The sequence below is a fragment of the Neovison vison genome, chromosome 5 (genome assembly GCF_020171115.1).
Source record: "Neovison vison isolate M4711 chromosome 5, ASM_NN_V1, whole genome shotgun sequence".
NCBI lineage: Eukaryota > Metazoa > Chordata > Mammalia > Carnivora > Mustelidae > Neogale > Neogale vison.
Window position 1 is genome coordinate 99,178,143 of NC_058095.1, and position 15,147 is coordinate 99,193,289.

The 15,147-nt window shown below is 34.7% G+C and overlaps 1 protein-coding gene across 9 annotated transcripts in view; it reads left to right on the plus strand.

The window, feature by feature from the left end:
- Positions 1–15,147, plus strand: part of NBEA (neurobeachin) — a 667,980-nt gene that overhangs the window by 444,326 nt on the left and 208,507 nt on the right. For all 9 annotated transcript variants that reach the window (XM_044249587.1, XM_044249579.1, XM_044249580.1 and 6 more), the window contains one exon: positions 13,483–13,626. In XM_044249587.1, coding sequence (XP_044105522.1) covers positions 13,483–13,626 — 144 coding nt within the window. The remainder of the gene's footprint in view (positions 1–13,482; positions 13,627–15,147) is intronic.

Genomic DNA, 15,147 nt, shown 5'->3' on the forward strand with positions numbered 1-15,147 from the left:
GTAAGAGAACTAAATCTGAACTAGCAGACTTAATATTTTCTTTAAAAATTTTTTAATTATTTGATTTTTCTCTAAATTCAGACATTTACATTAAATTATAGTTAACTTTCATGGGATGGGCAGGAACATTTAGCCATAATTTGAACATTCTTTTCAGACAATTTATGTGGAGTCACAAAGAAAATATATTAACAGGGCGTTCTTTTATATGAGCAAATAATCAGAATTGGCTATATTTTCAAGAAGACAAAAAGGATAATAATTTTGTTTCATATTGTCTTTGGAAAGCTTTCCCTTCAAGTTCATTATTAAAACTTTTGGTTGACCTTTTTCTGCTGGAAAACATCTTTAATACTGATGGAGTTTTTCATGCTTCTTAGTAATACTAATGAGTTGAATAATTTATGAGGTTGTCATGTGCAAAAGATTTGGTGTGATTTGATATACTTTCCACCTTGGTGTTGGAATGTGATTAATAAAAACCTAGAGGCATGCGATTTTTTCCTGATGCTTAATGTTCTAATTTTATATGTATTCAGCATATTATTTAGGTATTTTCTAATGGTAAAATTTCATATAAGTGCAAATTTTATTGATGACTGAATTTTACAGACCATAAGGAAGAATATAAAGAACATATTTTAAAATTCATAAATACATCTTCTAACTTTCTTCTTTGGGACAAATTAGCTAATGAGGAAATGATTGAAAAGGGAGGTTTTGTATATTGTTTATATGCTTAAATAAAACCTGAAGTGGTCAACTTCTGGTACATTTTTGCTGCTTAAAGATAATGCTGTCAAAGGATAGTGCAGAATCCTAATAAGTTTGGTTGTCTTTGTGACTGTCCATTATCATTTAAAACTCTGTTTCCCTTCCATAAAATTATAGTGGAACAATGTTTCATCAAAGCCTAAGATCGCAAACTCCCCCATGTCTGTGATCAAAGACATCATCTTAAATAGGTCTGATCAGGCATTGCAGAAGAGGGCAGACTGCTTCAGCTGGAAGAAAAAAAAACATGGAGCAAAGATGACAAAGTTAATCAGTCATTTCTTTGGCAATAAATAATAAGATATGCTGAGAACTGCAAATGAGAACATCCTTAGGTTCCTCAGAGATGTGTCTCCTTAACACCTGATTTATCTAAGCTTGTGAAGCCATCAAGATATGACCTTGATGAATAAAAAGCAGCTCTGTAATGAATCTGGAATTAAATTAGTTTTGGCGGTATGTGCATGGCTACTGTAATGTGCTACTTGCAGAAATAAGGAAAGCACTGAGAATAAAATATTCTAATGCATCTCTAAAAATTGTTCAGAAAAAAGCTAATTATCTGACTTCTTTTTTAAGAGTTTAAAGTTATTATCATATTTGAGAAATATGATTTGATTTCTTTACTTAATAGCCTATTGTTTGTCTTGTGTAGAAACACTAGCAAACATACTGTTCCTCGATAACTCCATTTTAATTGGTGTATTATTAATTGACTCTCCATATTTAGAATGAACTAGGTGATCTGATTATGGTTAAAATAATTCACTGAAAATTGAATGATGTAAACTCTTCGAAAAGAGAGGGAGAAAAAGAAATGTAGGGGACCATCTTTCAGCTCTTTTTGGTGCCAGTGTCATATTGTAATATCATAGCATTCTCTTCAACCTTTGATTCTTTTTTTAAGATTTTTTTCTTTATTCATTTGAGAGAGCACATGAGTGGGTGAAAGCAAGACTGGAGAGAGTCAGAGGGAGAGGGAGAAGCAGACTCCCCACTAAGATGAGACCCTGAGATCATGACCTGAGCCTAAGCCGGATGCAGAACCCACCGAGCCACCAGGCACCCCTTTACCCTTTGGTTCTTATAGTCTCTTAAAATAATTAAAACAAATTATATAATTGCTAAGTTATAAGATATTCTTATCAAATCCACTTCACAGACTATATAGCATTTTTGTATCAACAAATGTTCTGGGGCACCTGGGTGGCTCAGTGGGTTAAGCCTCTGCCTTCAGTTCAGGTCATGATCTCGGGGTCCTGGGATCGAGCCCCGAGTTGGGCTCTCTGCTCAACAAGAAGCCTGCTACCCCCTCTCTCTCTGCCTGCTGCTCTGCCTACTTGTGATCTCTCTGTCAAATAAATAAATAAAATCTTAAAAAAAGGAAAAAAAAAATGTTCTAACAACTCCGTTTTGTGTTGAAGATTCAGATGGTAGGCTTTAAACAGATTCAGAAAAAAATCAAATAACCTTACTACTTTAAGAGCATTTATTGAATTTCTTCTGCATGCTAAGCGTGTGCTAGATGCTGGCCTCAGAGTTTGAGATAGTTTCTACCTTCTAGGAGCACACAGCGTAGTGTGGTGCTTTGTAACAGTTGGGGAGGTACACGGGTGTTACGAGCATCTACTGAACAGAGACTGCTGCTAAAATATCCTGTCATGCACAGGAGAGTTTCCCCAGAACAATGACAACACAAATTCAACCCTAAATGTCACTAGTCCCAAGGTTAAAAAATCCTGGTCTACTGGAGAGAAATAGTTATCATAGACAGAGGTAGTCATAGTCGTTCATAAAGGAGCACAGGAGAGAGAGTGACTAACTCTGAGTCTGGTCAGTTGGAGTAGACTGCACAAGTAACTACTTAGGAACCGTCTTGTGAGAAGATCAGGTGAGCCAGGAATGGCAGTAGTTAAATTACCAAGACATGAAGGCATAAAAGAGCCTAATGTATTCCTTTAAATGGCCTCAATATTTTGCATTTTGTGCTCAGCCACTTCATAATGATTTCAGAAAATACCTGATTTTAGATGTGTCATAATCTGCGATATAAACCACTTGAAAACAGGAAATGATATCTTCTATTTATTTCATTTAGAGTATCCACATTAATTCAATTTTGTGCATTTAGTTGCTGGGTTTCTTTTTTTTTTTTTCGCTGCTGCTTTTTCAATTTAATTGATAATTGATTAATTTCAAGGTATACATATGGTATTTTAGCCACATCTTTTCATCATTTTCAGTAATAACATTGAAGGATGGGAGTCCTGTGAAATAGGTCTACAAATATGGTGTTTTCAAATTTTGAAATGTATTTTTTATGTCAGCACTTTATTTCCACTTAAAGAATCAAAGGCTGTTTAAGATAGAGAGCTGACAAAATTATATTTTTTCTGAGTGGCATAGAACTGTTCATAATCTTTTATCCTTTTAGACTAATTTTTCACAAAGTGTATACACAGTTGGCATTTAGGAATAATTACAGTGCACTATGATAAATATTTTCTACTGATGTGTATAAAATGCTGTCTGAGCTCAGTGAAGGGGTTTGCCTAACTGAAGAAATAAATTTTAGCTGGACTTGAAAGGGTGAATAGAGATCTTCCTGAGCCAGTAGGTGAGAAGGTGGCCATGTGGAGCAAGGGACCACACCACATGACATAATGTGTCCTGGGAATGCAAGATGGTGGTGTGTGATGGAACACGGGACAGTGTGGGGACATAGTACAAAATGAGGCTGAAAGGCCTGTTAGAAACCATTTTTTTACAAGGACTTCTCACTAGGTAGAGCCATTAACGAGTTTTTGTTTCAGAAAATGACAGACCAGAGAAGTTAGGTGACATGCTAACTAGTAAGTGGCAGAGAGAACAAAAACTCAGTCCCAATACCCTTCTCTTACTGTACAGTGTGTTCCTGTTGGTACATTTGGAACTTTCTTAACTGCAAGAGCATTATTGAACATTTCCCCACTTTAAACTTTACCTGTTAAATATTGGCTTACTCTTGTATCCTATAGAGATATACAATCTATAAAGACATATCATATCACTACAGATGAACTTAGTGTCATTTATAGAATGCACTTCTGTGTCATTTACAAAAATGTACTTTAAAATGTTCTGGGTGTTTTTAAAAGTGCTTTAAATAACCAATATCAGCTCCGACCTCTTAGCTATTCCAATTTTTTTAATATCTAAAAAGAAATTTTTGTTTATTACTTTTTTTCTTCCATGTCTCTGAGCCAGTTGCTTATCTAGCCAAAATACCTCCTACTCCCATTTCCCAGGGTTTTAAAGGAAATTTTGCACACAGAAGTATGTGACAGGCTTTTCGAAGAAAAAACAAGCATCATTCCCCAGGTTGATACCACCCACTGCCAGGGGAAGCGTGCCCACCCTCATCCCTCCTTTAAGTTGCCCGAATCATCTTTTCTTTCATTCCCAGAAGAGCCAGAACTTTCTTCCATTCTACTACTCATCTACTCCTCCTGACTCATCATGCAAAGATTCTTTAATTCTTTTCTCTTCCTTTCTTCCTGCCTTCTTTCCTTCCTGAAGAGAAACATGCTCGTTGTAGAAAATCTGGAAATGCCAGAGAAGTACAGAACAAGGATAAAGGTCACTACAACCATGTAAATAAACATAGTTTATTTTGCTCTTTTCGATGGACTTAATTTCATACTACTCTTTTTCTAAGCGCATTTTAACATAGGAGCCATTATTCAAAGATGAATAATGCATCATTCTGCTTTGTATGATATTTAGAGGTTTCCAAACTGCCCCAAGTTTTCTATATGTTTTAGCATTTTTTCCCACAAGTAAAGTGTGCCATGTGATTTTTAATATAATAAAATCCTAGTTCAAATATTTAAAAATTATTCTAACTTCATGGCTAATCAAAAGCCTCTCAAGTAATATCCAGTCTAAAATGCGCAGGGATTCCACATTTATCATCATGTATATTCTTAAAATATGATTTATCAAATTTCCTTTAAAAAGCACAGAATGCAGTTTTCTGCATTCACTCCATTAAGAAGTTTATTAAGTTAGCATTTTATACTTATATAGTGGTGCACTTAAATTCAATAATATTTTCTTGCACCTTTTTAATTGCATTTTTTTCAGTTCAAAAATGCTATTTGAGAATATTCCCTTTGTTGGTCTGCTCTAAGAAATATTGCTTACATATGAATATTTTGAATTAGGAATAAATGAAATTCCATTTTTGCTGTCAGAACCAAATTGTAAAAATGCATTGCATGTCTTGGAAAATCAGTATACTCTATTAGCAGGCCTGTCAATATAAAAAGTGCATTCCATTTCCACCTCTTGCTCTAATAACCTTTTCTGTGTTACTCTGAGGCAGTTCACATAATCAGAGTATATTGTCAGCTTACTGGAGTTGGGGAAGCATGAAATGAAAATCACGTTAATATTGATCCAATTCTTTTACTTGCAAGTGTCCTTGATGTCCTTTTCCACTGAGCAATAACTGTTGATGTTAGGTAGCCATTTTCTTATTTTATTTCTTATAGTCCAGTAAATCGTTTACAAGCATAACTAATCTGAGTAAGAATTTACCACTTAGAATAATTTCTGTGAACACTTTATCTTAATTAATGCCTATACAGCTAATTCTGCATTTTACTATTCCACTGAATATTTTCTTTGAGAAAAGCATACCTGCAGATACAGTGTTTGTCTAGTTTGAAACAAAAGTCTGTGCAAGTTCTTCATTGGTAAAAACACAAACTCTGATTTTATGTGCTCTAATGATGTGCTAAAATGGACCATAAGTAACATCAATGATTGATTTAGGCAAGGATTACTATTTTGGAATCAAGTTCATTATAAATTTGAAGCCTGGTATCTTGGCTTTTTAGTTTTTTGGTAGTTTGGATAATACCTCATTTGGTTATTAAATATATTCTCAGTCAGCAAAAATGAAGTGGGAACCACAGTTAAATCTAATGAATTCAGATTAAAATACCCACAACTAAGAAAGGAGGAATTTGGTGGCTGAGAACTGTCTGGATTTCTTCTCTGTGTTTATTAAGTCTGTTCAATAACCATTCAGATTTTTACTTAAAGTATATTTGAAACAGCAAATAAAAACCATCTATTTCATTTGTGAAAATACTTGCTTTCGTAAAATGATTTTGTGTTGATGAAGTGAGTCTCCTGACTCAGCACTAGGTATAAAAGAGAAAAAAAGATACCTGAGATTTCTAGTCATTCTATCAGTAGTGTTTCATTCAGTATCACTAACAGGCTTTTATCATTAGGATGTTTCTACCGCAAAGTATGAGGGTTTTTTGAATACTGTTCTATCTAAAACATGATTTCTTTTAGTCCTTAGTCTTTAGTGGGTCTCTCCTATGTCAGCATTATTTATGTTTTTTTGAGGAAAGAAATGCTACGTCTGTGTATAAAGGCAAACACAAAATTTAATTTTGAATTTAAATTATTGACAATGATGGGACGCCTGAGTGGCTCAGTTGGTTAAGCAGCTGCCTTCGGCTCAGGTCATGATCCCAGGGTTCTGGGACCGACTACCACATCGGGCTCCTTGCTCGGCAGGGAGCCTGCTTCTCCCTCTGCCTCTGCCTGCCTCTCTGTCTGCCTGTGCTTACTCGCTCTCTCTCCCTCTGTCTCTGACAAATAAATAAATAAAATCTTTAAAAAAAAATTGACAATGAAACAAATTTACTTTTTACTAGTAAAGTATGTTGTGTGTATGTGTGATATATATCACACACACATGCTTTCTTGTTAAGGTCAGAATAATATATTTTGAGTCATAGTTTTCTCAATATAGTAAAAAATGTTCTTTCAACTTCTTTGAAATGTTCAACATTATAAAGTTCTCAACAGTAGATTGATTCGTACCTATTTATTGCATGGTAACATGTCACATATCTAATGTAATTAGTTGAGAGTTACATTTATCTTAAAATCTTTTCTTTTTAGTGAAAATTAAATAATATCTCTTAAAGTTACTAAAAGCACTGTTATATAAAAGTATTTGTGGCTCTGATTTCAGCTTTAATGAGGAAAAAGTAATCTTTATTTTAAAATACCCCAAGGAATTCATATGTCATTAATACTTCTAAAGGAAATCATTTAGGTTTGAAAATGAATTGCAGCATTTTTTTATATTATTGAAGTATAACTGACATTGAATTGCAACATTTTATCTTATTTACATAGGGGGTAGATTTTGTCAAAACAGATTTTACAAGCTAGAAATATCATGAAGTTGTATATATTGAAAAGAATTTTTCTTTCACAAAAGAATGTCATTTTGTGAAACTGACTTCCAGATGTTTAGAAACATTAGAATTGTTCCTGATGTTACATTTAGACAAAATTGAAATAAAACTGAATTTCTCTTCTGCCCATTTTCTTCCAGTGATAGAAAGAAAGTATATATTAAATGCATTATCTATGTATAATTCTCTAAAGCAAATTCTGATAACAACTTTGTTGAGAAAGCTGTTCTTTTCCTTCAGATATCTAAGATATTAAAAATTCTTATATCTTAACATACCGATATAGAAAATCAAAAACACATGTCAAATATACTGATGCTTGTGTAGTTTTATTTAATAATACCTTTAAATGAATATTATGTTTATTGGGAGGAAACAGTTTTTTAATTTAAGCTGTTTACACTCCATTTGATTTCACAAACACTTCATGGGACCTGTCCACAAGCTATACTTCCTGTCTTCAGGGAGCATACCATCAGTGGAGGAGATGAAGGCTCATATTTCACTGTAGTGAATATAAACAGAGTAATGACAGCATGGCAGAAGGAAAAAGATTAATCGCAACTGAAAGAAAGGAAAGCATTAGTTGTTGAATACCCGTTGTTTGTTAGGCACTGTACTGAGACCTTACATGCATGAATTACCTTGAGTTTTTTAATCCTCACATCAGCCTGCTTTTTTCCTCCTTCATATAAATGTTAGAAACATTATTATAAGCAGTAAAGCACTGGCTGTATTCTTGTTCAATTTTGAGTTGTACGCTTAGTAAACTCCTCTAATATTTCTTCTTAATCCATCTATTTTACCAAAATCTTAACAATCGTTTTGATAGCTTATTATATAAGTAAGCTTTTCACACACTTCAAAGTATTTTAGTATCCATTGTCTCATTTTAACATTGCAGTAACCCTGTGGGAGTTTGGTTGATAAATACTTACTTCCTCTTTCACAGGTTGAGAAAAAGAAGTCCAGAGATTGGTCTAAATATCTTTTAAAAATATAGTTCTTAATAGACGTTCAGGAGGAAAATAAAGTTAGAATTGCAAAGCTCATATCCAGCATTTACGAGACTATAAAGGACATAAAGAGAAATAATTTACGTAGTGTGCATATAAAATGATGACCATATGAATTAGACTTCTATTTTCACGTGCTCATTCAACATTATTGATTGCCACTTTGTTGATATTTGACACATTTTTAATAAGATAATACCCAAATAAAAGACTCCAGAAAAAATATCAAAAAATCATGATAATATATTTTGACTTATTTGTAAGATAAAAAGTTTGTACAGAAAAGGGAGTAATCAGCTACACTGAATCTTGAAGGACAAGGCAAGTAAGAGAATTCCATGTAAGAGAAATTACATAGGTCAGATTTAAACGCTTGAAAAAGTGCTGCATGTTTGGGAACAGAAGCATCCTGCTCTTGGGGAATATAAGATGTGAAGGTACCAAACTGGTAAAATAGTGAGGTTAAAGAAGTAGGGGCCAGATCATGAGTCATAGACCATGTATTTAATTGCACAGATCAAATAACATTGAAAATGTATTCTTACACAACAGACTCACATTAGATGGACACATACATACATATTTTTATATAATTTTTTATATTTTTAATTAAAAATTTAATAAACAAATTAAAGCCATATTTCTATACTTAATGCAAAATAAATAATAGTGCAAAACTGGTAAGAAGCGAATGCTCTGCTAAAATTGGCATGTTAGGGGCGCCTGGGTGGCTCAGTGGGTTAAAGCCTCTGCCTTTGGCTCAGGTCATGATCCCAGGGTCCTGGGATCGAGCCCCACATCGGGCTCTCTGCTCAGCAGGAAGCCTGCTTCCTCCTCTCTCTCTGCCTGCTTCTCTGCCTATTTGTGATCTCTGTCAAATAAATAAATAAAATCTTTTAAAAAATAAAATAAAATTGGCATTTACAGGTTTATATCTTTCCTCTGTGTGCATTAGCCACACATATATTATTTACGGTTTCCCTATCGCTATAAATTACTTTTCATCTTTATTAGTATAGATGTTTTAGAGTTGTATAGAATATGTATAGAATAATTCCTTAAACAGATAAGCTACCATGTAGTCTTTTTCTTTACATTAACTATATTTGTCAATAAATAAGGACAAATAAAATAACTTCTTCACCTGACTGTCCACTTTCCAGGTAGACATATTCTCTGAATATTATTAAGATAAGTTAATGTTTCCAACTTGTCATTTCTATATTTTAACTTATACTTATTTAAAATATAATAATAATATAATTATAGAGTAATTACTAGAGTATAATAACAATCCTAGAAACATTTTAGTTCTCTTGTTACTTTGGTTTTAAAATACACTTTGTTTCTATGGATCCTATTTGTTAAAATAAATTTATTGAAAGAAGAACTTTATTTAGTTTTGTCTAATACATTATTCTATACTAGATAATGTTTTTACCCACAGAGCTACAAGCATATATATTGACTAAGAAATCTTATGAGTATAGAATGTTTTTCTGTAGTTGTTATTTGTCACACGATATGGAAAATAATGCAAAAATAATTTTGGATTTGGATTAATCTATAATTTGGTGGTATTTTATTACTTCTGAACCTTCCTAATTTATGGCATTTTGATGTCTTCATAGTAAATAAGTATATATGCCTATACTATCCAACTTTTTACACATAATCCACATTTTCAAATTCACATAATTCACAATTTCAGATCACAGGGAGATCTGGTGGTTTGTAGTATTCGCTTGTTAATTTCTTGATGAATGGCTAAAGAGGCCAAGAAGTGCACTCAGTCCAACATGTCTTGTGAAGATAGATTATCTCAAGGAAATTCTCTTCCCAATCAGATTTTGATTTGTTGGGTGTTAAACCAATTCTTTCTAAGGACAGTGTTTATAAGCCTTGTAATGAGACAGCCCTTTGAGACCTTACCTCTTTTTACTTGTAATTTTGATAAATGAAACTCTAATTTATAGAAGATATTATGATTGAAATGCACCTTTGGATCTTGTACACTTTAATTTAGATAAATGTTTCGTGCAGTACCATAAAAGCAGAAAGTTTACTGAGCTACAGACTGATAACACTTCAACAGGGATGGTGAGTTCAGTGTCGGTATGGATCAGCTTACTATATGCCTCTTAAAGACATAATTGTTTTACTGTTTTAAAACCAGAGAGGATAAAAGTGAAAGCTTAATACACATTTCAGAGCTCACCTTTCTTTGACTACATTGACTTTATTCGTAGATTTTAATTTTAATAACACGAGTAATGTATATCTCTTTTCTTAATGACAAAGCAGATTAAACATGGTTGTCCACAAGGGGCAATTTGTTTTATCAGGCTGACTCGTACTTAAGGAGTTTTATTGATTATTTCATATAAAGAACCAAGTTCTCTTTCATGTAAATACATAAATTCTCCAATTGGTCCCCAAACTGGAGCCAAATCACCAGGACTTTCTGAAAAATCTTGGGATTTTCAGGTTAAGAAATATCCAGAGGTAACTTCTATGTCTCAGATTATCCATTTGTTTAGCTGATATGAGGGCTCGCTCCGTGCCAGGCAGTGTGCTGAAAACTAAGGAAGCAAAGACTGAAGCTTGTTGCTATAACTGCAGTAATAGGACTTATAAGGTGTGATGAAATCATCAAGGAAGGGACACACAAATTTACCTTAAGAAATCAGAAACAAGAAAACAGAGTGGGTAGAGCTGAACTCCATTTGGGTTATGTCAGTGTTTGTTGCCCCACACTGAGGCTTGCAAGAAACGAGCCCGGAGCCCTGTGGAGAAGACAAGCACATAACAGATAACACCTGTACAGTGTGGTAGAGTTCTGTGTCAACTGTGAAAGTACAGAGCAGTTGGCTAGGAAAGGCCCCCAACAAAGGTGAGTTTGGAAGATAGAATAGGAATGAGCCCCAAAAAGGAGGAAGGAAGGAATACACCGTATAGAAGGAATAATATTAGCCCAGGTAAGAAAGTTTGAGGAGCTATAAATGGTTCATATTGCTGATGATAGAGAAAAGATAACGCAAAGCTGGTTTTGAGAGGATAAAAGGCCTGGCCCAGCCATGCTAAGGAGTTTAGATTGGGACTCCTATCATATAAGCCTTGCATTGAGTATTGTTGATTGGGAGGAAACATTATGCAGAAGGCAAATATCCTCCACTTATTTTTGCTTTGTAATAATCACTCTGACAAAAATGTGCGGGATGGTGTAAATAATGGAGCTATGGAAGACCTCCAGACCAAAACAATGGTGGCCTGAGCCCAGGCCATGACAGTCACAGGATGACCCCTAGGTTCGTGGCTTAAGTGGGTTGATCAAAATCGGGGCAGGTGGGGAACTAATAGATGATTCATTCAGTTAGGGAAATGTGGAGCTACGAATATCCAGCTGTAGATGTCTAATAGAAATATGGCTATAAGGACTTCAGGAGAGGCTTCTCAGTTGTTAATGATTGGATTCTCCTCTTTTGTTCTCAGATGATGCAAGCTCTGAGTTTCTTAAATTGAGTTACTACCCAAGAAGCAAACAAGTTATAAGGATACCTACCCCCAGAAGATTTCTGTTTCACTGGCTTTATATTATCAAGAAACCAAATAAAATTAAGATAAGGTTCTGCAGCATTCAGTAATCAGTCCTCAGTCTTTTATTCCAGAAGTAAGAATTATCTGAGGGCCAGTGAGAGAAAAATGTACATATAACCCATTTAATGCCTCTCACCTTCCATGTAGCATTGAGTTGTAATAATACTGTTTGTTTCTGAAGTACTTATCAAAATATATATTTAACAATGTATTACTTGATGCTGTGGTGCTATATTTTAGCTATGCTTTCTAATTGCTGTTTTCCAGTCAGAGCTAGGATGACAGACTGTACCTCTGTGACAGTTACATTCTATGGTGCCTTTGTGTCATGACTGTGTTCCTCGTGTGTTTTTTACTCCTATATGTGCTACTTTTGAACCAACTTATTAATGTTTTAGTGAACAGACTTGGCTCTGCGTCACTAACTAAAAGAAGCATGCAAGTTGCAATGAAAGAGACTAACATTTTTACAGTGCAAGTGTTACAGCAGCTAAATGTACTTCCAAAACAATGGTTGAGCAGATACCACAGACTGTAATGGGCTGTCAGAAGTCCTATATTGGGCCTGGGAGAATGACCAAAAGGATTGTTAATTGTTAACTGGAGGGCATTTTGGCCAAAGTCATGGCAAGATTTGGAGAGCGATTGCGTATGTACACAGACACTTTATAAGTCCCCAGAATTGTGATACAACACTACCATGCAGGAGTGATTTATTAGGCTCCCATTTTCAGGAATATATCCACCACACCTTATGACATGTGTAGGTATTTTCCCAGGAAATGCTGCTTCCTTGAAGCCTATATACTAATACTATGGCTAGAACACAGTAAATTACATTCTCTTCCAGGCTGAATTCCAACCTCAAGTGATATGAAATACAAATATATATATATACATATATATATATGTATATATATAAATTTACTTGCTATTCAGATAATTTTAGAATCATCACCACCTCCAAAGCCGGTAGCTGAAGTGGCTATTCCTTAAAATATTGAAATGTAATATTGAAATATAAATATTGAATTATATCTGTTAAGGAGTCAAATCCACGAGGGATTCAAATGCATTATAATTTCTAACCTTTACACTGACTGATATGTTAATGCTAGGTCAGCTTTGGCGATATTTCAATTTTTATGACTTTGTTTTTGGATTTTTGGCCTTCTATTCTATTTTATCTAACAAAATAAGGCCATCAGTTCTGAAAACCGTTATTGCTTTCACTGACTGTGAAGGAAATAGCTATTGTGCAGTCCATTTTGTGTGGCTGTCATTCCTAACTCCACCGTTTGTAACTTCGCAGCGACAATCACTGCCCTCTTCAGATGTGGACGCGTTCTTGTTTTCTTCATCCTTATCTACTTTCAAAAATGATCTGATCATTTGATTCTCTAATTCACATAAAAGTATAATTATGCAAAATTGTGTACTTTTATGTATCAGAAAACCAAGCTTGTGATGAGGTGCAGATTTTTTATAGAAAGTGGTGATGTTAGAGCCCCAGGATGTGGATTTATAGTCTTTTCTCTACCACTGGCCAACTCCTTGGTCCCTCAGTGAGGAATGAGCTTTTTCGGCCTGTTTCCTCCTCTGTAAAATAAGGGTAGGTGATTGATTACATCCCTACTTCCCGCCCCCCGCCTTTCTCAGAGTTATTTTGAACAGCAACGAAGATAAAGAAGGTAAAAATGTTCTGTAATTGTAAACTCATACATTAATGCAGCCTTTAATTATAAGAAAGTAATAGATTATTTTTAATACTGAAAGCCAAATAATCATAATCACCTAAATTATTATATTTCCTCTGTGACTAGGCACTGAAGAAGATGTGGTGAAGTCCAAGAAAGCCTTCAGAAGTCAAGCAATAGTGAATCAAAACGCAGAGACAGAACTTATGCTGGAAGGAGATGATGATGCAGTCAGTCTCCTGCAGGAGAAAGAGATTGACAATCTTGCAGGTAAATGTTTAAATATCTTTCTTCTGTTTGTTGTAAGTAAGAAACACATGCAAAGTTTATGAACTTAAAATCTATCTCCTGGCGAATGAGTTGGTGCCAGTGGTTGGAACGATACTGAATCATGTGACCGTTAATAATTTACTTCATCACAATCGCTGTATTGGAGAGAGAGGAAAGTGCATATCAAACAAATATATATTTTGCTACTAATGAATGAATAGCTGCATCTACTTTCTTTGGAATGAGGAGCAACTTTTTAATATAGGAGAGACAGCTTATAGCAGAAGTCCCATTTAACTGCCTGAATAATTGGAAGGGGACAGAATAATAGTGTCACTGACTTATGAGTGACTCTAGCCTGCTAACCGCCATGAAGATGGCCACTTCAGCTAGCAGACACTCCAATTTGCTACCACTCTTTGGAATGTCCCTGGTGTATTTCTGTATACCCACACTGCTGATCTCCACCATTAGCAGACACTGTTTTTACCCTGTCCTGGTGCCGGTGTCAGGTCGATTGAGAGCAGTACCTGCAGTGACCATGTGGGATATGGATATATGGATATAGGTCTGGGCCCATTACCTTGTTTGGGTTTTAAACTACCTTTGAGAATCTGTGAAAACACATTGCTTCATGAAGGTGAAGGTATAATTTTATACACAATTTTGGAGGGTTCACTGACACCTGGAAACCAGTCTATAGAATCCTATCCTAAATTTCAAGTTAAAAACTCCTGCTCAAGTAGTGGCTGAGTCTTAACCTTAATTCTGTATTTCCAGCCTGTACACTGCTGTGTGGCAGATAACAATAGAAAAGTGGACTTGTACTCATCATTCAGTTTACAAAATTGCACTCCTATTTCCAGAAGTGTGCTGGAAATTATCGGGCTTTATGAAAGCCTCCAATGATGTTTCTGTCAGTTAGAGATTTCTCTTTTTACCAAAGAGATGTTCTTATTAATTGTAAACTAGAGATGGCACCTTATTCTCTCTCTTCTGGAGAATGTTTAATAAGTTACTCGAATGCCAGCTCCTAGATATACCTATGTCACTAACATTTCTGTGTGATGAAAATTATTTGTCCTATATAAAAGTAATCCTAAGTCTGTGAACAAATGTTTGCCTTGATTTCCTAAGTAAATGTTGAAGTTTGGTTTTAGTGTTTTTGTGGTTTGTTTTAATAGTTCAGAGATTTTCTCTGAGGCCATTTGGAAATTTAAGCAAATGAAGTCTGTGATTTCTTTTTGCCCACGGATTTGTTTTCTCTTTTTCTGGTCTTATTTTTGATCCTAAAGAACGAAAGAAAATTTATAAACATGATTTATGACCTTTTCAGATAATATGTCATCTTTCCTCATCCACATATGTTGATAAATAGTTTCAGTCATTATACAGTTTAGTTTAGACTCTCTCATCCTTAGTTCCCATTATAAAAGTAATTAATTAGGGGCACCTGGGTGGCTCAGTGGGTTAAGCCTCTGCCTTCGGCTTAGGTCGTGATCTCAGGGTCCTGGGATCAAG